This window comes from Micropterus dolomieu, linkage group LG23, assembly GCF_021292245.1.
Source record: "Micropterus dolomieu isolate WLL.071019.BEF.003 ecotype Adirondacks linkage group LG23, ASM2129224v1, whole genome shotgun sequence".
In the NCBI taxonomy this organism is placed as follows: domain Eukaryota; kingdom Metazoa; phylum Chordata; class Actinopteri; order Centrarchiformes; family Centrarchidae; genus Micropterus; species Micropterus dolomieu.
The window spans coordinates 19,623,781-19,648,304 of NC_060172.1; the positions used below are offsets into that span (position 1 = coordinate 19,623,781).

The window sequence follows — 24,524 nt, forward strand, 5'->3', positions numbered from 1 at the left end:
TGAATACAAGAAATAGTAATAATTAATTACGTCTATAACAATTAAGTAATAATTATAATAATGATTATAAATAACGCGATTAAATAAAACATATCTTTCAACACGTTCGTGCTCATGTTCTCGCAGTAGCACCGGTTAGTACTGGTTTCATGGGCAGTGCCATGGCAGTGCCATACAAATTCAGTCCCGACATGAACAATAACTTGAGCACAGGATACTGCAGTTGCCTTGAACTACCAGGTGGGGGCCAGCGGAACCATTGTCTGTCAGAAGGGGACGACAAAGGCCGCTGCACAACCGCCGGCGAGCGGAAAACGAACGTTTGTGACACGAACTGGCAGAGGGATGCACATGGACTTTCTCCGCAGGCAGGGATTACTAAATACAGCTCGTTGTGGATGGATTTTGTCGATCAGCATCGTATTATCTAATTTAATTTAAATTTGGTGTCGGTACGTATACGTTTTATTCACGAAAACTGAAAATGAGACTGTAGCGACTGAAATGACTGCCTGCTAATATGTTAGCATGCTAACCGCCAGGTGCAGGGAATGAAAGTGTTCATTTAACGTTAGTGCGGTTAGGCTTGTAAATGTAGTTTATCTCAACAGAAAGTTTGAATCTTTTAAAGTTATTATAGTCTTAATGTATTATCAAGCTAATGAGAAACCTTACATCATTTTGTTCCCGATTTGAGATTAAGTGGAGTTGAAGTTTAGTGTATCTGATTAATTTGCCTTAGGAGATGCCAATTCACTGTGTTTAACGTTACCAGCTTTAAAATTGGCCTTTACGTGCCAGTGTAACGCAAATCCTGCTACGTATGTGTTATGAACTTTTTTGAGTGCTGTTTTAATAGTTAAATGCTTAGACTTCTGTGTTTCAGCATCGGTGGCAGATTTTACTGCTGCTGCCCTGGTGGTACCACGCGTGTCCCTGCAAACATCTGTCTTTAGGCTAGTTTTGTGTAGAGGGACAGTGAAACAGCTTGGGTCCTGGGTTACTTCTGATATTTGACAAAAACCTTCAATGTAAAAGGACACACAAACTACACATACTCTTAAAAACTCATGATTATACCCATTTGGACTAATATTCAAACGTGGAGTAGACATGAATAGTATAAATACAATTTTGTATCATTCATGATATACATAATTTTATATTGTGATTTAGTGGGCGACCAATATGGGTTTTTCATTTCCTGATGCCGATATTTAGTGCGGCAGATGGCCAATATATATTGCCGATATCTAAACAAAGAAAAGTCATGTATAATTCCATAATGCAGTGAGTACAGTCTCATACATGTGTTAACTTAACCAGTAACATCTTGTTTTAGATGGAATTTGAATGAATGAAATAGAAAAATACACTGGGTTATGCTGTAGATTTCAGAACGTGTTTAAGGGACAGTGGGGTACAGTTTGTACGAAGTGGTGTCATTCAGCTGCATTTTTCTCTACAGTATAACAATAATAACACCATATAACTATAATCACTTTATAAACAAATAGAAAAACTTGCATTTCCTTGTACATTCATGACTTGTAGGCATTGAGTAACATGCCCTATGCGGTGCTGTATTTTTCTCCTCAGCTTCTTTGGAGGTGAGCCAGGTTGCAGTGACATGGTAATATTTTTTGAATGGCACCGGACAGCTATGGACCAGAAGAGCGGCGGTGGATTGCCATTGACTGGTGAAGATACTGGTTTGGGGGCTTTGGCCTCACCGCTGGCGGGGTATTTGGGAAAAGTCAGTAGAGCTCTAGTTTTCCTCTCACTGTTGTCACTTGCGCAAAGCTGAATTGAATTTGAAAATCAATCCAAATTAAACAGAAGAAAACAAAACACAAATGGAAATCTTTGGTAGTAAAAGGCGAAAGTTTTTGGTAAGCTTGAAACTTACCAACTGTAATGTTGTATGAGAAACTGTGTACCACCAATTTCTTCTTTACAAGCATATATTTTTGAAAGAAAACAATGGTTGACTATTACTGCATACTTTTAAGTTTCATGTACGTTTATATGTATGTCTAGCACTTTGAGATTTCCCTGAAATGTAAAGTGCATTATAAATAAAATTTATTATTATTATTATTAGTTGCCATCTACGGATTCTGGTAAAATTCCACTTCATGTTTGCCATTCAGCCTCACCAAACTGTCACTCGTACTGATATTGATGAGCAAAAATCTGAGGCGAAAGTAAAAAAAAATAGAACGTACAATAAAACCCGACAATTACTTTCAGCAGTTCTTACTTGTCTGCTTCACTTCTGAAAGGTAAATCAAGTAAACCTTCCTAATTTTCATGTGTTACTGAAATGCATGTACAGACAATTATTTAAATGGATTGGAAGAATATAATAATGAAAGCTGCTGGTAGTAGTGGAGAGATGAAAGAGATGCTGAAAAATGGCAGTGAAGTTGGTATAAAAAAAAAAAAAAAAGATGTGTGTAGGAGACAAATATTGTCCAGTTTTGCATGTTCTTTCAACTATTTGAAAAATCTTTTTAAAGGTTCAGGAAAGAGCTGCTTCACTGGAGTATTGTCCCTGGTGTACTTCGAAGGGCTTGACCTATGCTCTGCGCTCTTACCGCATCAACCTCCAGGAGTCGATCACCCTCTGCACAAACTCACAGGTAAGTGCCAGCACTGCTGTTACACACACATCCAACTGAACAGCCGTGTTTCATTTATTTTCTTTTTTTTTTTGCTAGATGTCTTGTTAACCTTTCCGTATTCCATTCCCACATAGTGTCTTTTCCCTCTGGTCAGTCGGCCCTTGGAGGATGTTTTGGCTAGCTTGGATCCCGTGGAGCCCACTGTTGGGAACAAAAGAAAAAATGCCTTGTCACTGGAAAAAGAAGAGTTGATTAAACCCGTGCACAAACGTCTGCGATCAAGTGAACTTGACAGTCTTTGGCCACCAAGTATTACTGACACACTTATCGGCCCAGTGGAGTATGGTGCAGCAAACGTTATCTGTAATGGCCAATGTGCAGCACCAAAGACAGATGGTGAAAAGGTAAATGGATACAGCAGGGATTCTCCAGTTGCAGGGACAACAGGATGGGAATCACTACAAGATGAGGATTATATCCTGGACAAGGAACCAGAGAATGCCTCTTGTACAGATGGTTTTGCTCGCACTACATATGCAGCTTCAGCTGGACACCTGCAGTGCTCATCAGAAGCCTTGTTGACCGCTGACACGGATGAGCCTGCACTCTCTCTTCACTGTGGTACAGAGGATGGCGATAGGCAGGTGAAGAGTCCTCCTGAGGTGCTGAACAGACCCTGCATTCCGGACTCCAATCAGTCCTTTATCACACATGATGATATCCATTCAACTGAAGTCATTGCTCCATCGCCTCAGCACAATGAGCAGCCAGCAAGGCCGGAACAGAAACCACCGACTGCAGACATCACCACATGTAAGGATGTAAGAAGCATTAAATCCGAAACTCAGGATTTGTCCGTGGAGTCAGATGAGCTTGTGCATGTTCCGAATCAGCTTTTCTGGAGGAACAGTGACAGCCTGTGTTGGCTGGACTCGCTGCTTGTTGCTTTGGTAAACTTTAAGAGCTTGAGAAAGTGTAAACCTAAATATGAGCCTCAGCGGTCGTCTGTCTGGCGGCTGATGAGAGGATATGAAGACATTTGTGCTGCCATTCAAGTCCACCAGCAAACAGGCAGAGGTAAGTTAATCAGGTAGCCTGCAGTATACCTGAGACTTTTGAGTCATTTCAACAGATTTTTAAACTGTGTGTAGATGCATTACTCCAGAATAAAAATACCACAATCAGCAGAAAGTTGAACAGAAATCTTAAACTGCTAATGTCAATTAAGAGCTGAGTCTTGTGTTTTCGCACTTTCTGGACCTCTAGTGGTATGAAGCCATGCAGGCCCAGGGCCCTGTTCTTTGTACGTGGATAACTGAGTTGGCTTGATTTGATTGTTGTTGAAGTCTGGATAAAAGTGTATCTGGCGCTAGTGTCTTAGCAACAAGTTAAACCCAAACCTGCAAAAGTACAGGTTTATTTACATAGCTGGGTCACGATGAATACATTATTTTAAATTGGAATAAGTTAATCAGCTACAGTAAGAAACAAAATAAAATTTAAAAAAGTGTACCAAACACCAAATATGCAGTTTCTTGAACACAGCATCACTCATGCTGTAACCATATGCACTCATACTAAATTATATAACAACCACTGAAATGTGGAAACATTGTGGAGCACAATGTAGAACAAAATAACACCAGTAACAATGCAGAAACATGAATAACATGAGACCTGATGTCATGACTTTATTGCACCAGTGCATATTGGGAGGCTTACTTCCATGGAACTGCAATCACATGAGTGCTCAGCCAGTCAAATGAATGCTGATCATTGTTTCAGCTCTCTGCTCATTTAGCCTTTATTTCAAAATAAGAGCGCAGATTTACCCAAGGTAACTTCATCCAGGATGAAGAAATCAATCGTCAAACTGCTTTAGAAGAACCAAATTCACTGGATGAGAATTAACATGATGACTGTAGCCTGATATTGGCATGAAAGTCTGGATATGTTAAGAGAACAGGGCCAGGACTTATATATCTTAGATATCCATACTTTAGATTTCTTCTGCCACCTCAATAAATTGTAGGGGAATGGAAATTAATCTTTGTGCTGTTAAAAACATTCAAATGTTACATTCGTAAAACACAGCAGGAATGCGACTTTCCTCCATTGCATTAGGATGGTGGCAGATGTGTGAGGTGGATACATCAGAAGCTGAAAAACAAACGGTCTGCATTGCTTGATACCACAAGTGTTAATTAAAAATGTTTTGTTTGTTTGTGATTTGGGTGAACTGACCCTAAGTCGAGATATTTTTTGGACTAGCACAAATATAGTACTGCCATTTGACTGTAAATTAAGTACTGCATCAAAGAAAGTCTACAACCACATTGTCTAAAAAGCGTTTGAAGTTAATTTTTGTAATATAATGCAATGCTTCTATGTGCAATTCACTTAATTAAAGTTGTTTCTTTTTAGATGGTGTGGCAAGGGTGCCAAAACTTGTGTTGCAAAAGGCCAATGCAGATCTACAGAGTCTTAGGATGTCAATCTTCAAACTACTTAAGACCAAGCTGCATTGCAAACTGGGTAAGTTCAATCACTGAAGACATTTGTTAGCTGCCAGTGTCCACATACAGACTTTACTTTACATATTTTTAGCATTTTGCAAAGACGCACACAGAGTTGTTATCTATTACGTTACGTGACGCAGACACAGTGGATATTTTACAAGCACGGACCAGGTAAAGTGACAGTGAACACCCCAGTGCAATGTCATTTGTTAGCTGCCACGTTGGTTTCATTTTGATAGGCTACGTCATTAAACAGTCTCCTCCACATGCGGCACACCTGCAGCTGAAAACGGAATTGTGGGTGGAAAAAGGGAGCACATTCAATTAGTGAGTAAACACTTAAATAAGGTGGAGAATGAAGTAGAGTATGAGAAACATTAAATTATTTTGGATTTGGTTGCATGCAGGGACCCTGCATGTTTTCAATGTTAGTACCAATTCAGGCTAATGGCTGCCTAAAAGTGGTGTGACCAAATTCGAGTGTTGGCATCAGGAGATGATGTGCGTTTTCCTGGTTAGTACCGGTTGTTTGGGCTGATGTGAAAGCTGCCAATCAAACCCTGGTGCAGACCAACCCAACCGCACAGAGCATTTGTCTTGTGGTGGAACTGTGATCTGACCTCGATCCGACCCAACTAGCATTAACATATCACACTTATGAGACACATCTTCGGTTTAACATGTTGACGGTTAGCTTACCTTTGTATATGCTGAACATTAGCTGCCTTGTTCTGCTCAAGCATGTGAAGGCGGCACATATTCTTTGCAAAATCTGAAGCAGTATTTTGAAGACCTTTCCTTGAAGTGCATTCTACTGGTATAGTTTTGCCTGGTATATTGGCCAGATCATTACCACGGTTATGAGCAAATGGTAAACAATTCTGACTGATAACTGAACTGTTTCTCACACAGAAATATACACTGGTCTAGAAAACTGGACCCTGTTTGTTTAGTTACTTTCATGCTCCCGCCCCAGACACATTTGATCAATAAGCAGATTGAACGCTCTCACGTGGTTTATAGTGATGCATTTTGGTTCACATGGGTTTTTCTCTGTGTGAAAAGAAAGCGAAACGAGGGGAAAACTCTCCCAAGTTCACAAACTTATCCACTGATTCGGACCAGAGCAAATGAACTAGTTGTGCGGAAAGCACTAAAACAATTTAGAAAGGCCTACTGAATGAAAATGTGTCATTCTTGAGGTTTAACAGTGAGCACATTTCTGTAACATGTGACAAGAAAGGTGAGAAATTTAAGTTGTCGTGCACCACGTCTTTTTTTTGCCAGTTGATCCCACATTTAAATACATTTATAAAACAACAGAGGTTTATATTAAAATTTGTAAATTCTTCAAGTCAGTTTCATGAACATGTGCTTTCCCTTTGAGGTGGGACAGCTGTAGAGAAGTAGATAAATATAAAGAAATAAAAATGTTTCTTTAAACCATATTTCTGAAGCCACCAACACTGATAGGAAACCAGTGTTCAGTGATCAGGAACAATATGCAAATTGTGCCAAGCTACTGTGAGCAAGGGAGAATGTCTGAGCGGATGCTTTTCAAACTCAACAACACAATGCTCCCATGGCCCCTCAAGCCTTCTGTTCATGTATATTAGATTTCATATGCTCTTTTTTTGCCAAACAGAATACAAAATGAAGTATATAAGTTAGTCTGTCTTGTTTTAGTAAGTTGCTTCTGCAAAATGTATTCACATAGCATTTACACAATGTATCTAGGGCTCCTTGTAAGATTTCCAAACTGCAAAATTGCTTAATTTTGTTTTAGTTTTTTTGCTATTTTTTGTCTATTGTGCTTTAGATATTTGGTGTCTCACTTGCTCTTGTACTGAGTCATTAATCCCTGTTTAGTATCCAAGGCAAGAGTAAATCTTGAAATTTCAAAGCATCCATTATCACCTGATAATAACAAAAAGCGACGTGTTTGAACATGCAAACCTTGGATTTTGCTCAGCTTGTTGCAGCCAAATGTTTACATTATAACAAAGTGGGATAACTTGCTTAGTGGTTGTAACTCTTTGCATACTGCATATACAAAGGGGAGGCAGGCATAGTGAGGGGGAAAGCAATGCAGATACACTTTAGATACAGACATACATGCCACTTATTTTTAGGATTAATATCTTAAAGGGCACTATATCTTTCACACTCCTGTTTTATCTTGTTTTTATTTTACATGTAACTCTTTTTAATTGTATCTAAAGGCTTGCCTTGTTTAAAATGTGCTATACAATCTGCTTTTCCTTATCTCATCCACACCTTTAGTTCTTAAAATGACCTGGAAATGGAGAGTGTAGAGTCTTCTGTCGGCACTCGTACCCGTGACGATGCTCTAACTGCTGCATGTTTGTGCTTTCCAGGTAAGAGGGAAACTCCGGTTTTTGCCATGCCGCTTCTGCTTACAATGGACTCATGGGTGGAGCCACTCTTCCAGTCGACATTTCACTGGGAGTTCAAATGCAGTGAATGTCAGGTTGCCACGACAGAAAGGTAGGTGATGAAATACTATGTTTTTTACTGGATCCACTAAAGCATTTAGTCTTTTTCAAACTTGCTGTAGATTTAAAGCACATAAAGTAATTGTGGTCAAAGTAATCATGCTGGGAACAAATGCATCGCTCACTATAGCAATTATTATAGCAATGAGGTCCCAAATGTGCCTGAGTTTGGTTTGGAGCGGTAAAAGATATATAATATATAAAATATACAAATGAATGAATCATTGAAGTCAAATTGGTATAAAGTCCTCTAATAAGTAATAACCTCTGATCACATGGGCTCATTTATCCACAGTGATTGTGAACAGTGGATTGTTGATTGAATGGCTTAAAACTCTCAGTTCTCACACATGTTTTGGTTATTAGCAACATGTTTGGAGAAAAAAAAAGTGTCCTGTAACACCATGTGGGACCAGCACAGAACTGCAAGAACAGCATTTGTCTCTAGTGTAGTAGTAGAAATATTCTCTTCAGGATAATAGTGCATTGCCAGGTTTGGTAACTTTAGATTTAGAACTAACATTGTGGTGGTGCAAACTTAAAGGTTTTGGTAGACTGAAGTGTAGGGCAGCAAGTAACAAATTATTTTTACAAATATTTATTCTTTCAGTTAATTGATTTTAACAATTAATCGATTTATTTGTTGAGTTAATTTACAATTATATAAAAAAAAGAGAGAAAAGCAAATCCTAAGCAAGTGAGTGTTTACTACAAACAATTTACAATACAGATGCACCGGTCAATCAGCTGGTGACTGGAAACTGGGTTTTCAACTAAATCAGACGTGACCGGTGCCGGTCACATTTACACGCATGCTGCACTGCACAATGTTTCACGTCATTCACACAGCAGCACAGTCAGGAACAGACTGTTGTCACAGCGACACGCGCTAAAGCATGTCGGTACGGACTTTCTTCTCCAGGGAAGACCAAAGCTCACAATTTGTAAACCTCCGCACCACGACCACACAGGTTTGTTAGCCGTTGCCAACGTATATTTGCCATAGAAACGGAGAGAGAAAGACGTTGTTTTTGGGTGACTTTATAAATCTGCTGACAAAGTGAACAGAGCAGACCGATAGAGAGAGAGACAGGTGTACGTGTGTGTGACTGTTGGGAAAAGCAAGGTGAGCAGATTAAAGCAGTTTGTGCACACTAAAATAAGGTGGAGAATTAAGTAGAATTAAAATGGTGAGAGAAATAGGGTAATGTATTCTTTCAAATATATATACCCCCCCCCCCCATGTCCCCACTGTCATTCTGTGGCAACTTATTTTCAGTTGGATTTTATTTGTACAAAAAAGCTCCGTCCAGCAGCCTAACCTGGAGCACTTTTTTATTTTGAGATGTGTTTGAGGGAGAGAAGGTCATGTAACTGTTGCTGTTTTGGAGAAAATTTAAAAGCTGTTTGTTAGTCAACATTTTATTATGAACATGCAATTGAAACGATCCCAGAAAGAATAGTTTATGCTGGTGCTAATGGGGATTGTAATAAAGAAAGGAATAGTTTTCCATTAAACAAAAGTTATAAAATGTTTGTATGTATATTATAGTTCTTAGAAAGAAAGAAAATCATAATTAGCAGGTCACACCTTTTGAGAAATCGGAATCGGCCAGGAGAAATTCAGTCAGTTCCTCTCCAAAATTGTGGTATAATTTTCTGTTAATCAACTAACTAATAAAGGGGCTAAAGGTTTCAGCACTAGCTTGGTGGATGGCTGGGACAGATGGTTTTGGAGGTACATTGTTTATCTTGATCTTATGTAGATAACTCAATCTTATGTCTATTGGGAACAGTTGACCACAACATGTTATTAAATGCCAACTATTTAATTTATATAGAGCCAATTCCAAACAGCCCTAATTACAGTCTGTGATACACATTCACACATACTCTTTCTCACTTCTTGCCAGTCTTTTGTGAAACTGTAAAAATCCTAAATGTATTTCATGCTGTACCTTTCAGGGTTATGAAAACTCTCCCCACCTTCACAAATATTTTGCCTGACTGGCACCCACTTCGTGCGGTCCACTTGGCTCCGTGCAATGTGTGCTGCAAGACAAATCAGAGACGAACTATGGTGCTGGAGAGGTAAGAATTCAACTGTTCATGTGTCTACTTTTTAGTAGGGCTGGACAGTATATTGGTATAAGAGTTATACTGATATTTTTCAAAAGATATAAAATCAGACAATACCGTTTATACCGATATAGTTTGATTTTGAGTTATATATGTTCCCGTAAAGTCCTGCCAGCATTTGCTCATCTCTCTCCCTCACTGCACAGCCCAGCTCCTCCCTCTGCGTCTGCACGAAGTAGTCTACTCACAAAGTCTCAACAGGAGGGAGAGACAGTGCTGGTCGACACTGTTAAAGACCTGGCTTGTGAAAAGGAAAAAAAACAACGGTTCAGTCAGTGTTTCCCATACATTCACTTTACTTCGGCGGGCCGCCCTGGTTAGGCGACACATTGTAGCAATTATCAGAGAAACACGGAGTGATTACGTTACAAGTAGCAACACGGTGGATATTTTACAAGAGCGGACCGGGTAAAGTGACAGTGAACACACCAGTCAGATGTTATTCGTTAGCTACCATGTTGGTTTTGTTTTGATAGGCTACGTAGTCAACACGCCTCCACAACATGTGGCACCGCTGCGGGTGGAAGAAAGTCGGCGACCTTATACAATGTAGCCTACTACTGATGGAGAAAGAAACCGGATCATACATACAGGGAGAGATGTGAAGAAGCGGGGCACACTAACATGTTTGCAGCAGACATTGGCTTTGAGTGTGAAGAAAACTGAAGGAGGCAGGTTCAATTAGTGAGTGACACTTAAGATGGAAAGTATAATTAAAATGGCGAAATGAGATACAAGCTAAATTACTACAAATAATAAAAACATGGCCGCTAAAACAGACACCCCCTTACTCCTAGCCTGCTTAGCAGAAAATACCGATTTACCTTTTAGTTTGAAAAATGGTGTATAATAACAGTGGCTTTACGATGGCTAGCCTTTTTGGAATTCACTTTTGATTAATGATTAAGATAAATGTTCACGTGTGTGTGTGTGTGTGTGTGTGATGCAACAGTACAATTGAAAATTATGACCACTATAACCACTTAACGGTGTGATTTTTAGTTGGAATTCACTTCAAAACGGAAAACCATTTGCAAAGTACTTACACCTACTCGTAGGAAATAATTATACTGCAGTTGTTGAAACACAGAGGAAAAATTAATTACTATGTCAACAAAGGATGTCCATTTAACATACAGTATTAGTTATTGAATAATTGATGATTATATATGGGCAAAGTGAATTTCTCATAGTCTCCAGATAGAGATCCAGAGAAGTCAGTTGTCTGATATAAAAATACAAGTGCAGCAGAAATCTGCAGGTTAGGTTGTTAGAATAACAAACAACTTCTCTACAGGACATGGTAAGAAACTGTGTGCCTCTGCAGCTACACCACACATTATCTAATTAATTTTAATTGTCTGCCTACAGATGCTAAATTATCTGTTAAAGCGACTGTATTATATTGCTGAGGCGAATAAAATGACCAATTCATTATTACTCACCACTTAAATCGTCTGCAAAATTACACATTTATCTCTAAATTGCAACTTCCGATTAAATATTAAACGTAACCATCTTATAATAGAACACATGTTTTAATAATAATACGTCTGTATATTTGCAGGAGTGAGAACAAGAAAACGCCCGCTCTAGCCTCAGAAACCGGGTTTTAGATTGTTTTACAGAAAGTCCTACCTAGGCTTTCACGTTATGGTTTTTATCCATTTAACAAAACTGCTTTGTGTTTTGTTTAGAGTGCCTCCAGTGTTTCAGCTGCACTTTGTAGAGGGGCTTCCTGACAATGACGTCAGACTCTACACCTTCACCTTCAATGGGAAACGTTACTCGATCACCACTGTCATACAGTACATCCATCAGCTGAAGCACTTTGTCACCTGGGTTTGTAATTCTGATGGTAGGTATCTTAAGACTGATTCTGTTACAGTTTTATTCCCTTTTTTCCCCAGCATGTCCTGTTAACAATAGCTTGCGATGGCAGCCAGGTGTGCTGCTGTGGGAATATTTTTACATAGATAATTGAAATCAAATTTCCAAGAGCTTCTTTTTTTACTTCTCTTTATTAACCTTTCTATTTGCACTTGGTGTTTAACCACAAACGCACAGTTCATAATTGAGTCACCTGAAGGTGGATATTTCCGTTCCTCTACGTTGTAGTTTTTGCCAACAGCACATTCTGCTGGACAACTCATGCAATGTTAAACTCCAGAAGACTGAAGCCATTTAGGGCTTGTTTCATTGTCACTTAAAGAATTTATCTGTGGCTTGTCTGCTGCAGTTTTACCAGTATTTGTTTAGACATTTCCACATTCTATTTTATTAGTCCACATTATGTGTTGCATTTTTTATGCTCTTTTTTTATGTCCTGCTGCTGTCTTTGCAAAGATGCCCCTGTAAAAGAGAGTCTCAGTGAGGCACTGTCTTGGTTAAATAAAGTTGTCGTATTACTATCGTCATGCTGTTTGTCAAATAAAATCATTTAGGTCATAATTATGGGTGAATCGATAACTCCTCTACCCTGGTTATGTAGCTAGTCCTCAGAATCTAATCATAACACATATCTGTATAAACATTTATGCTGCACATGCTGTTTTTTGTTGTGACTCCGTTATTGTCGTACTTGTACCTTACAGGCTCATGGCTGGAATATGACGACTTACAGCATCCCCACTGTAAGAGCCATCGAAAGCTCCTGGTCCCTGCTCAGGAGATGCACGTTGTCTTCTGGGAGGTGCAGGAGGATAAAGAGCCCTGTGCTCCGTCCAGCACATTTGCTCAATCTCCCACATCTAAAAATGAGATGAAGCCCAGTCTAGGGGACAAAGACTTGATGGCAGATGAACTTGTACCTTGCACTCCAGATCAGTCTCTTTTGTCTCCCAATGACACGGACATCGTCTGCGCACTTTCAGCATCTGAAGACAGCAGCAACATCATGGACACAACAGTCACAGCTGGTGTTGATGCATCGATGGGCTCCACAACACTGCTTGACACCTTCGAGGGCCTCAGCCATGATGACATCATTACACTCACACTGGTGGAGTTGAAAGCTGATTCCGAAATGCATCCTTTAAATGACAACGAACAAGCTTTGCAAGACGAGCAAGATTTGAGCGTTCCCAGCAGGAATAAAGTACTCGACCCTACACCGGACAGCTCCTCCACTGCAATAGCTAGTGAAATGTCTCACGGCCCTGACGTTGAGCTCCCCACCGCCTCCAGCTCATGCGAATCTGAGGGTGGCTCGTCTAGCGATCCTACATTCGTGCCTGGTGCCAGGAGAGGACGAGGGAGAGGAACTGGCAGAGGCAATGTTGTTAGCAGACAAGCAGGTAAAAAGGCATCCTTGTCCAAAGCAGCTCCACATATTTCACCACCTGCGTCTTCAGAGCCCTCTGTAGTGATCAATAACAAACCTGTGGGTGCTGCTGCTCATGTTAACACGTCTGTAACTACAAAACAAGCACCCTGTGTGTCTTCTACAGACACTTCACCTCTGTCCAATAGTCAGAAAACTCCCACAGTGCCGCCAACACTAGATCAGAATGCCCGCTGGTCCTTCCTGCTCAGCAAACACCCACTACACCAGGTTCACAATTCGGTCGTAAAACCTGACCCCATCCCGGTCACAAAAGTAAAGCCCACTCCTCCCATTCACTCTACCCCCAACCTTGTGAGAAGACAGCAGATTCCTGGTGGACTCCTCCCTAAACCACAGCTCAAGACAGAGGAGAGTGAGGGTCTGCCACTAAAAGCTGCAGAAATGTACGGCGCATTCGGTGCAAAGAGCTCAAATACCCCGAGTCCGCTCCCATCAGCTGCACTTCCCAAAGGCACATCATATCTGTTTCAACCTATAACCCCCGAACACCTGAAATCACTAACAAACTGTACAGTGGTGTCATCACTTCCTACGCCTGGAGCAAAGGTGCTCCCTGAAATAATATCCTCCTCAAAGAAACATAGCAGCCAGTCCTCAAAGGTTCCTCCGGGTCTCAGCGATACTGAAGCCCTCCGGTACAAGCTGATAAAGAAACTGAAGGCAAAGAAGAAGAAGCTCGCTAAGCTGAATGAAATGTTGCGTCATCAGGGGGGAGCCAGCCTCCGACCGGACAGCACTGCCCTTTGCTCTCCAAACACAGTTACCTCAAGTACATTTGACGGCTCCGTCTGCGATGACTTCCTTTCAGACCTACTCTCGCCAGCAACCACAGCCAGCAACCTCTCACCGGACAGCACTGGCTTCCTTGAGATGCTCGCCAAAGGGCGAGATGGGGTAGACCAGTTGGACTCTGGGGTCAACGCTGCTGGTGCAATGTCACAGGTGAACACTTGTATGAACGAACCCAACACCGACAACTTCCTGGATGACTTTCTCTCGCAGGCTGTGGCCCAGAGACAGACTGACATGGAGACCGAGGCACTCAGTGCACTTGATCTGTTCGTTTAAGCCGCGGGGGTGGATGTTGTCTGCAAGCTCCAAGCACAGATAACAATTAACCTCGACACTGGTATCACAAGAGAATTATGCAAAATTAACTTGTTTCACAATCCACAGTCCTAATCCACATGAAGGTGCAAGTTTAAAGTTATCAAATGTGCGTTAAGCAAATGTTGCTATTAATTTAGGTGGGTTAATTAAGTTTGTGTGTATGTATGTTGAACCTTCAGGTTGAGTTTGGCAAAGTTTGGCACTTTGTAGCGTATGTATTGTGTGTAACCGGGTTGTATGAAGACCATGATGTTTACAGTCAAAGCTGTTGGTTTGCTCTGTTTTGTTGTTTTGACAAATGACTTGAAAGTTCTCCATATAAAATTTTTTTCATGTCATTTAATAAATACTTTAGATGACTCTAGTGTTGTACAAAATGTCAGAATTATTCTGAAATTTAAGAAACATGTGTGCTAGACTTTTATTTTCAGTTTTTTTTTTTAAATATTAAACTCACTGTAAATACTTGTTTGAATTCATTCAAGTATCATTTATTAGCCACAGTTTTGCACATATAGTTAGTAGATTAACTTTAACTTACAGTTTTTCACAATTGCTAAGACATTTCTTGAAACCCATATTCTCAAAACTTGAAACACAAAACCCAGTCTTTAAACTATATTCACAAAACCCCTGACTCTCCTGGCAAAATCAAACACTTGTCTCAAGATCAAGATCTGTGCTCAAAATCAAACAATGCTTTCAAGCTATAAACACAGCCAGTCAATAGGTAAAACACTACAGAGCATTCTTTAGACACACAGCGTTCAGGGCGTGTAGTTACAGAAAAAAAATGTTTGTGCAGAGGAAACACATTTTCCAATTTAAAAAGTATAGGAATCACAACTTAGTAATTAAATATATAGTATACTGTAAGTACCGCAAGCAATAAAGTATTGAATATCTGTATATTCAAATACAGTAAGCCCAAAGAACAAAGAAAACTATAAATGAAAAGTACTTTACACTCAAATGTTGTGCAACTGCAAAATGTTGCACTGCCAGCTGATGATTCTGCTGCTCACACTCAAACACAAAATTCCAACAACCACCCAGAAAAGAGAGAAGATTTTCGGTGTTATGGCTCCACTACTTACAGCTTGGTCAAAGTGTGATATTGCCACTACGCTGGCCAGGGACTTGACCACATCTTGGTTTGATCACATCATTCGAAACAAGTGTGCAGAATTACGAGTTGCTGTGTGTGAAAGATGAAATCTATGTTGTAGTTGTGTTTAACCTTTGCTGCATGTATTTACCATTTTGCAACACAAGTGCATCACAGTGCAAAATGTGTTTTAGTGAGTGAGAATGTGTTTTTTAAAAGTTTTGTAAAAAGAGTGGATGAGATTTGCAAACAGTGTCTTAACTATCCGAACTTGTTTAAGGTTTTGCCTAAGGAGTGACTGATTCGACAAATGGGTTTAGGCCATTGAGCATTGGGTTCAGAGAATGGGCTTTAGTGTTGTAGCTATAGTGGAAAAACTGTAATTATCAGCCAGAAACTGGAGCAAAATCCATTACTGATTATAAAATCTGTATTAAAAGACGAATGGTCTTGTGCAGGTAGTCAGTTTGTGAAGAAATATTTAGAAAATTGAGCATTCAGTCAAACATCCTGTTGATGTTTGACTGAATATAGACTTGTAGACATAAGACATCCTTATCGACCATAAAGTGTTAGATAATATTTTCTTTGTTTATTCAACAGAATACAATTACATAAAAATGCTCACTGAGTGTTAGTGATTTTTCTTTTATTTGTCTATGTATTAAAATGAGATTTAAAAATGCAACAATTGTGGTGTTAAGCAAGATTACAACAGAAAATAGAAAGTAATTGACATCTAACTTTGTATTGTTAGCAGGTAAACATGATATCAGCAGGTAGCCATGCATTATTGTTTTTAGGACATTATGTACAGTGTTGGTGTAATTTGCAGGTGTTTGGTAGTTGTTTTTCACAGCAGGTAACGTTAGACAAACGTGACCAAAAACAAACAGAAGTTGTCTTTTATATTGGACAACCTGTATCTTAACCTATGAAGTTAGTTTGTTGATTCATAAACTTACCCAACAAGAATCCATACTGCCTTCATCGGAGGACCAAGAGAGCCAAGCTCTCTGTTTTTCCTGGCGTTGACGAGCCACCTAGCGGCCCTTACAGTGGCCACGTCAAGGTATTAATTGTTTAAAAAAAAAAAAAAAAAAAAAAAGGCTTACAGCGCTTAATATCAGAAGACCATTCAAAACAGCAGTTCCCATACCGGGAGTCGAACCCGGGCCGCCTGGGTGAAAACCAGGAATCCTAACCGCTAGACCATATGGGACATACATCTGATAGCAGCGCTGATGTGTTTTTACATAACACTATAGCTATAAATATCAGGTTTATTTGTGTAGCGAAAACACGAACACGCACTGACATTGAGTTTAGTCGGTTTAAAAAGATTCCTGTTTACATCCTGTGCTATCATGTTCAGTTAGTGCTGCCTTCTTCCTCCCTGTTATGTTAGCTTTGTTGCTAGTTGTACCAACACTGCATTTTTAAAGCTAGCCCCTCATTTATCAACATGTATCTCCTGATTTTAAGTATGCCAAATGAATTATTAAATTAATCAAATTAAAGAGCTATCATAAATTAATTAAATATATTTGCATTGTATTTGAATAAAATTAAAAAAAAGATAACAATTATATATATATTGTGTCTGCAAATAATTAATTATTAACTGAATTTTAAAAAAGCTTTACATGATACATCCATCTCTAGCCGATTTAATGACTCAATTTATATTATATTTAATGCATGTATCAGTTAATGTCCACATGAACAATGTAACATTTGGAGGAGGGGGTAGTGGCTTTAATGAGATTCATTCCATCAAAGGGAAAAACGTACTTTTGTAAAGCTTTCTATGTATACAACATCTGTTGGGTTAAAATGTGGAGAAATTAAAGACAATAAGCAGAGAGGAAGCTGCATTACCATTCAAAAGCACATGCAGGTGCTGTTTGACTGTATCATCAGAATAAGACAGTCATTGAGACAATATTGTAACCATGCATTGGTCACTTTATAAAGGCGCCTAGAAGAGCCTGTACCGCAGATGAACACTAAAACATACAATAACGGCAATGTAAAATTGCGTGCATGTGCATGCTGTCTGGTGAGTCTTACACAAACACACACAGAGGAAGTAGCAGGCAACTCATTTGCATCTCTCCGTATCAAGCCAGAGCACTATTTACATAAAGAGGAAGCCACAAACGAGTGTGTATGTGGGACGGTAGGTGGGATGCGGGAGTACCTGATGTGATAGAAGGACAGATCAGGTATATGCTCTGTGGCTGGCTGTGAAGACACACTTCTAGACGTCAAAGAGAAGCTCTGTCCCCCTCAGCATCTCCATCCACCTACTTCTATAGCTTGCGCAGTGATCATGGACTCCAGCACTACAGTGGTGGAACACATCTACCTCCTGGTCATGGTCACCCTCATCAGCGTAGTTCAGAACGGTGAGAAAAAGCAAGGAGCATCTTCTATTGCAAGTTACACTCCTATACTCTGAATCAGTAGGTAAAGATGTTAAATTACACTGTGATGACATTAATGATCTTTGTGTTTTTAGCGTTCTTTGCCCAGAAGGTAGAGAGGGAAGGCAACGGTCAAAATGCCAAAACATCTGCTTTTGAAAGAGTTTATTGTGCCAAGTAAGTGCCCCATCTTCAATACTCATTCCTCTGTTAATCCAATCCAGTGGTTCGCAAACATTTTATATCATTCCCCCCTTTAGAAGATGTAAAAAAGTTCAAGCTCAATGACTCCTGCAAAGTGGATTTCATTTTTATCAATCATTAACGACACGGGCGCTTGAAATAAAAGAAAAGATTCAGGTTAGAAAAATAGCGTTGCTAGAATTAGAGCCCTTTTTTTCTGGTTGCCACCACATGATTAACATTCATGCAACTTTAGGTCTGCTCAACATCCAAGTTTGGGAACCACTGATCTAATCTATGCCAGTAAAACAACGAATGGATTTGTGTTGTTTTTGTTTCCTTCTGTAACACTCATTAACTTTCCCTTTGGCAGTCCACGTTTGCCTAAACCCTTCCAGATATGGGGAAAATGCTGCTACAGAGCTCATTTTACTGCTTGCTGGGAAAGCGCCAGCAACCATTAGGAAAACTTATTATTTTTCCACCCTCTCAGTTAGGAGATTCCTCAGCATCTGCAGGTCCTGTTAAAGTTAAAACTGCTCATATACTTGCAGCCTGTGGACGTTTCAAACTGGTGTCTTGTTCTGTTTCAAAATCACTTGGCACATAAATGTTGGCCAACACAATGTTAAATTTACCAGACTACTTAGATTCCTCATTTCAACAATCAAACAATTACTCGATTAACTGATACATTTTCCACTATTTTGTTAATCATTTTTTGAAAGATTTGCTGCTTTTCTCTGCTTTCTATCATTGTAAATCGAATGTGATTGGGATTTTGGCCTACTGATTGGAAAATCTGAATACGTCACCTTGGGCTTTGGGAAATCCAACATTTTATAGACCACGTGATTAATCGGTTAATAAAGACAATTGCAAACAACTTCTCACACTTCATTGCTTAGATGTTCTCTTCTGGTTAAAGCTTGAGAGTCACATCTAATATTTGCAACTGACATAACCGCTCTTTGTTAGTCCATGAGCAACAGTGCACTTCCTGAAATATCTGAGCCACATCCGGTCTTGAAGGTAATGTGAGGATTTCAAAAAAGTACAAACGTTGTAAAATGTGATGCAAACATTTGGTGACAGTTTAAAAATGACTCGTTCTTGTAATATATCTTGTTAAATATGCTCTCTTTATATTTCCAATTTAGAGCAATGACTAAACTCAGCTATAAAGTACGGTCAGTTTAGGGAGTGTTGTAAAGTTGGGACAGTTTTGTATATCGTACTAGAAATCTTCCAAACCAGTGGTTTGTTGTTGTGACCCCATAAAATGAAGCAAAGTCTACAAGTGACCCATGATCAGGTGTTATGGCCTTTGTGTGGACATGAGTCATCAACCAAAGACAGATTTTTCTTTCTTAGATTGTTTAATTTAGAGGGAACAGAAGTAAAAGTATCAAGTGTTTCACAAGTCAATTGCAAGAAATTGAGAAAGATGTATCTTGATAAATTAATCCTGGTTGAGAAACATTGTTCTGAGGTATGGTGTTTTCAGGATAACGGATTGACGGACATGGCTCTGTGCAACACACTGTACCGACTATTGCAATTTATTGCAACAGCTAGTGCGTGCTGACTGTGTGGGCTCAATTTTTCCTGGCTTCCCATTTCAACTTTGTTCCACCAACACTCAGACAGTCACACTGCATGTTGCAAGCTCATGCACTGTTTTAGCCCTAGGATCTTTTATTCTCACAGCCACTCCTGCTCTGCAATTTCAAAACATTTCCAAACAGCTGTAGAAAAAAGGGCTCAGCATCAGTCAGCCGTGCTGTCTGTAACAGATTGGAGGATTGCTTCATAGTTTCTCATTGCAGGTGAATGTTTGAAATGAGCTGTTTTTACAGTCCTTGTTTACGCTTCTTTTAGTCGTAACTGCATGGATGCTTATCCCACGTTCCTGGCAGTGATGTGGTGTGCCGGTCTGTGCCTCAGTCAAGGTAATCATTAATCAGTTACTGTGAAGGAGACAGTCACACTTCCGTAAGGTAAACAGAACACATCCACACAGAGTAAAGTCAACCACGGGAAAACAGGCAAACATTCAAGTGTAGTTTTGGTTCTATATATGTCAGATCTATCAGTAGGTGACTTCTTTACCAATGTTTGAGAAGCAGCACATTCAGAACTGCATCTACAGTCAAATTAGTAACATTTAACGTTGTTACAGCCTCCACTCTTCACAGAAGGGGTTCCACAAGATGTTTTGGAGCCTGTCTGTAGAGACTTTGTTCCAATTCAGCCACAAGAGTATTAGCAATTTCAGGCACTGGCATAGGGCAATCAGGCCCAGCTCACAGAGGAGCTGGATCTGTGCAGGCCACTGAACTAGGAACTTTGAGTGTTTAGATCAACACTTATTTAATCCATTTTTTGTTACCAGCTTTAACAAAAGACTTTATGTACGTGCAAAGGAAATAATACCGGCCAATACCTGAGAACTTCACTGGTCGCCATGTTTCAACACATATAAAACACATTAGAAAACAATTTACAGTTTGTAGAATGTCTAAAGCAGGAATTTCAAAAACATATCTGCCAACACTTTTTCCTTTTTTCTGCAGCTACTGCTGCCTTTGCTGGGATCATCTATCTTGTAGTCAGGCAGAAGTACTTTATTGGATACATGGGACAGACCTCTCAAAGGTAAATTAACACAAGTGATCTATGTGTGTGTGTGTGTGTGTGTGTGCAATGAGAGGCATGGTCTAACCCAAGGTTTTTTGTTTTTTTTCAAATGTCTTTGAAGCACCCCGGGCTACCTGTTTGGAAAACGTGTCCTCTTCTTCCTGTTCCTGATGAGCATTGTGGGCACGTTCAACTACCTGCTGACGCACTACTATGGCAGCAACTATAAAGAATACGTAGAAACCATCACCAGCGCTGCATCTGCTCTTCTGCTCATCCCCTAGTCCGGTGTGGGTCCCATAATGGCAACAACACTTCCCCACATGATCTTAACTGAAGAGAACTGTATGAAGCTGAAGTCAAAATCTGTGTTTTGTAAAAGAGCATTTATTGTATTTGGGTTTGGTAAAAAATAAATTTTCATGAACAAAAGTCTTGATCCCTTTAACCCCTCATACAACAGTTGCAAATCAAGTGAGGTAAATGGCAAAACAACACCCTTAGAAAAACCTAGATACAGAATTGGCCTAAACAATCAACTTGGCATTCTGAATTTCCTTGTCAGTGTTTCCACCCACTCAACATTTCAGGACCCAAAGGCAATTACAAGGTTGTTCCTGCAGTCCCAAAGAGGTAGGCCGGTCCTTCACCTGGCAGGTTGGTATTACAACCTTTCATCTGTTGATCAAGAAACTTTCTTGAGGAAGCAGACTACATCACAAACGTCCTCCATCCTTGCTGCTGGCTCATATCGGCCTCAACTTTAATGGTAACATATAAGAAGAGAAGACAAGTCAGATGAAGTTCCCGTGCACACTGACAAATCCAGAAAATGTTATGATTAACATCAACATCTCATAAGCAGAATAAGAGACACCTTAAATGTTCTTTTACTGAAGCCAAACTGGTGTGGGAAGTCAAAGAAGGCATCAGAATAGTATTTGAGGGTGAAGGAGGCATCTCTCCACACAGGCTTGACTTTTATTGGTTTGTCAGTAACGTTTTCCGCTGCCCAGCTCTCCAGCAGTTCACTCAAGTCAATCTGACACAGAGAAACGTCACTTTACCAATGCCAACCTCAACAAATCATTACAAAAACAAAATTACTCCTGGAATGTGTTGAACAACATAAAAAGGGACCATGAATTGCTGCTTACATCAACCCTGTAGCTTTCCCCAGCAACAGAGGCGATGGTCCAGTCCAGGCCTTTTTCCATCTGCCACTTGATGAAGGGGTTGTTGCCATCGATGGACAGCACATACTGCTGCAGCACTGATAAAGGGTTTAGGATAATTCATAATGAAAACAGCGAAGAAGAGAGAATGAAGAGTAGGAATGGGTATCGTTAAGAACTACCAGCAGGTGCATAGCACAAAAAGTTCTCTATGGGCCCCTACCTACATGTGCAGCTATTCACACCTGAGGCCCCTGTATTTTCAGTCCCCTTTTTCCGCCCAGTCCTCCACCCCTAACGAGCTAGTGAAAAAGTGTGCATTTCTCTGCATGTATGTGATGCAAAATGTTTGGACAGATTGCTAGTGTTTCTGCCCTTACAATCAAAAGTTGCACATCAACTCTGCTGAAATGTAAACACACCTTTGAACCTGAAGTTCTCTCTGCCATCATCACTAACTAGTAGCAGTGTCTCGTGTATGTGTGTGTGTGTGTGTGTGTGAGAGAGAGAGAGAAAGAGAGAGAGTAGCTCTCTTCTGGACTGGGAATAGCGAAAATGCATCAGGGACAAATGTCTTGATCTTATTACAAATTAGTAGACATGGTTGGAGAGATAAAATGTGCAAGATAATGTTTATGTATACAGCTATAATAAACAGGAAATGTATTTTCTTAATTTCACCAGTACTGAAAGCAGAACCGATAACTTTACAGCTTGTCGCTACTACTTGTGTTTCAGAATTTATCCTCGGGGAAAGTACAGAAAAACATTTTGGAATGTGCCCCAATACTGTGCTGCCATTGTAATTTCTCTACTCCACCCAATGCAATTGTCCCAAGTTTGAAAGCCAGCATGAGTCAACCCTGCCACTGAACTGGTTGACCCACTTTCATAATGCATTCTCATAAATGAATGCAGGCTGTTCACTAGAGATGAAAAGATGTAACAATATACAGATTATTCCATCCAGAGCTTTAAAATACACACTAGGTTAAAAATGCACAACTTGTGCATGATAAACCTTTTTGATAGACCCTTTTTCACTGTGTAATCAATTCAGTGTAATTACATACAAATTGGACAGTTTAAGTCACCTCTGGCTTGCTTGGCTGCCTTTTTCTTGGACGCTGAAATCTTTTTCCTTTTTCTTGTCTTGTCTTCGCAGACAGACCCCAACAGATAGATCCTCTTGGACAGCAGACTCTTTCTCATGCTGGTGTACTCCCATAGATCGTGCATTTTAAATTTCCTGTGTTCGAAAACAAATCGGACACTTTCATTCTAGTTTGTTTGTGTGTATAAATATGTGCATTTATACCGGACGTGTCCACCACATCCCATGCACTTGTCCTTTTTCTCACCTTCCCAGCGAGTTCTGGAAAACAATTTTCCCTCTGGAGGAGTTGATGGCATCGATGAACACCAGGCTCTTCTCCGGATCGCTGTGGACTCTGTAACCCGAGCCGAGGACCTCCACGGAGAAACCGTCCGGAGGATTTCTCAGGAACTCTTCTACTTCTGTCGCTGTCATCCTGCTGGGGGACACTGTTTATCCTCACGGCGTCACGCTTTTCTCCTCTGCTGGTGCTGTAAATACTGTCTGACTCAAGTCTGCAGCTTTAATAAGGTCCAACCACTGTCAAGGTACATGTGTTTACACAGTAAGACTTCCGGTTTCCTTTGGCCAAAATAAAACAGGAATACTTTTGTCGGTTGATAGTTTAGGTCATTCATCAAGCAAAACATCTGCTGCTTTTGTTTGGAACACATCAACTGTAAAAGTATCAATCAAGAATGCCTAGATTAAAGGCCTAGAGGCCTATATAATTGTATAATTGTAAATTGTTTTAAATTAGAATGTATTTCGAGTTTTGGACGGTAGGTTGGATATAACAAGACATTGTGAAGACATTATTTTGGCTCTGGAAAACTGTAACCGGTATTTTTCACCATTTCCTGACATTTAATAGACCAAACAATTAATCAGTTAATTGAGAAAATAATAATATTAGGCTAATGAGCAAATAGCAAAGTACACAAGTAAAGATAAAACTACTCAGAGAATTGTTGCTTATTTCAAGAAGATTATGCTCTGCAAATGTAAGCAGTAATGTATGAGTATCAACTTGGTTGACATGGTGTCTGAATAAAAGAAAATATACTGCAACATAACAGTAATGTGTTCTGATGGCTAATGTTTCTCCTTGATATTGTTCTTCACACCAAAAGTAATAATAGTTGCACTTTTATTTTGAAGGCAAATGTTTTTGCTTTCTGTTTTGTTATACATGAAGTGACCTACCTATTTGTAATGACACAGCTCTTCCAAAGGTACTTTATTAACTGATCAAGGTTCTTCCATAAATACAGTAGCCTACATAAATAACATACATGCATATGTAAGTAAGCAACTAGTAAATGATAATTATAAATAAACAATTAATGTAAAAATAAATTAATAAGAAAGTCAAATGATATTGTTCCATTTTGTTGAGACTTTAAGACCAATGATGCCAGAATGTACGACTTTATGGGAAGCCACTTGAAGGCAACATTTGGCCTTGTGCTTGGAAATAACAGGAGGCGGACCCTTGAACTCTTGAAGGAAAATTACTGCACTTAATTTGAAACACTGGTGGGTTCTGAGACAACCTTAATGTGCTGCATATTTGTGTTTCATATCAACAACCTTTTCTGCGTGGGCCCTACAGGCTTTTCGGGTCAGCTGCGGT

At 39.7% G+C, this 24,524-nt stretch overlaps 3 protein-coding genes and 1 non-coding gene across 4 annotated transcripts; 2 read left to right on the plus strand and 2 right to left on the minus strand.

Annotated features, from left to right (window-relative positions):
- The first annotated feature begins 284 nt into the window (after positions 1 to 284).
- On the plus strand, positions 285 to 14,621 carry uspl1 (ubiquitin specific peptidase like 1). The gene is made up of 9 exons (XM_046039694.1): positions 285 to 452; positions 1,600 to 1,756; positions 2,523 to 2,645; positions 2,762 to 3,704; positions 5,052 to 5,162; positions 7,525 to 7,654; positions 9,628 to 9,753; positions 11,499 to 11,659; positions 12,396 to 14,621. The coding sequence occupies exons 2-9, from the start codon at positions 1,631 to 1,633 to the stop codon at positions 14,213 to 14,215; spliced, it is 3,540 nt and encodes a 1,179-aa protein (XP_045895650.1). The 5' UTR covers positions 285 to 452; positions 1,600 to 1,630; the 3' UTR covers positions 14,216 to 14,621.
- Positions 14,622 to 16,515: 1,894 nt separating this feature from the next.
- On the minus strand, positions 16,516 to 16,587 carry trnae-uuc. The gene has a single exon. It is a non-coding gene; the product is annotated as a tRNA-Glu (tRNA).
- A 708-nt stretch (positions 16,588 to 17,295) lies between these two features.
- Positions 17,296 to 21,049, plus strand: LOC123963731 (arachidonate 5-lipoxygenase-activating protein). Its single transcript, XM_046040761.1, has 5 exons — positions 17,296 to 17,776; positions 17,890 to 17,971; positions 19,859 to 19,929; positions 20,554 to 20,635; positions 20,739 to 21,049. The coding sequence occupies exons 1-5, from the start codon at positions 17,701 to 17,703 to the stop codon at positions 20,899 to 20,901; spliced, it is 474 nt and encodes a 157-aa protein (XP_045896717.1). The 5' UTR covers positions 17,296 to 17,700; the 3' UTR covers positions 20,902 to 21,049.
- On the minus strand, positions 20,985 to 23,389 carry LOC123963730 (mesenteric estrogen-dependent adipogenesis protein-like). The gene is made up of 5 exons (XM_046040759.1): positions 23,154 to 23,389; positions 22,887 to 23,041; positions 21,775 to 21,890; positions 21,495 to 21,659; positions 20,985 to 21,378 (listed from the first exon to the last, which is right to left on the minus strand). Exons 1-5 carry the CDS (start codon positions 23,321 to 23,323, stop codon positions 21,364 to 21,366), a joined length of 621 nt encoding a protein of 206 aa, XP_045896715.1. The 5' UTR covers positions 23,324 to 23,389; the 3' UTR covers positions 20,985 to 21,363.
- Between the last annotated feature and the right edge of the window lie 1,135 nt (positions 23,390 to 24,524).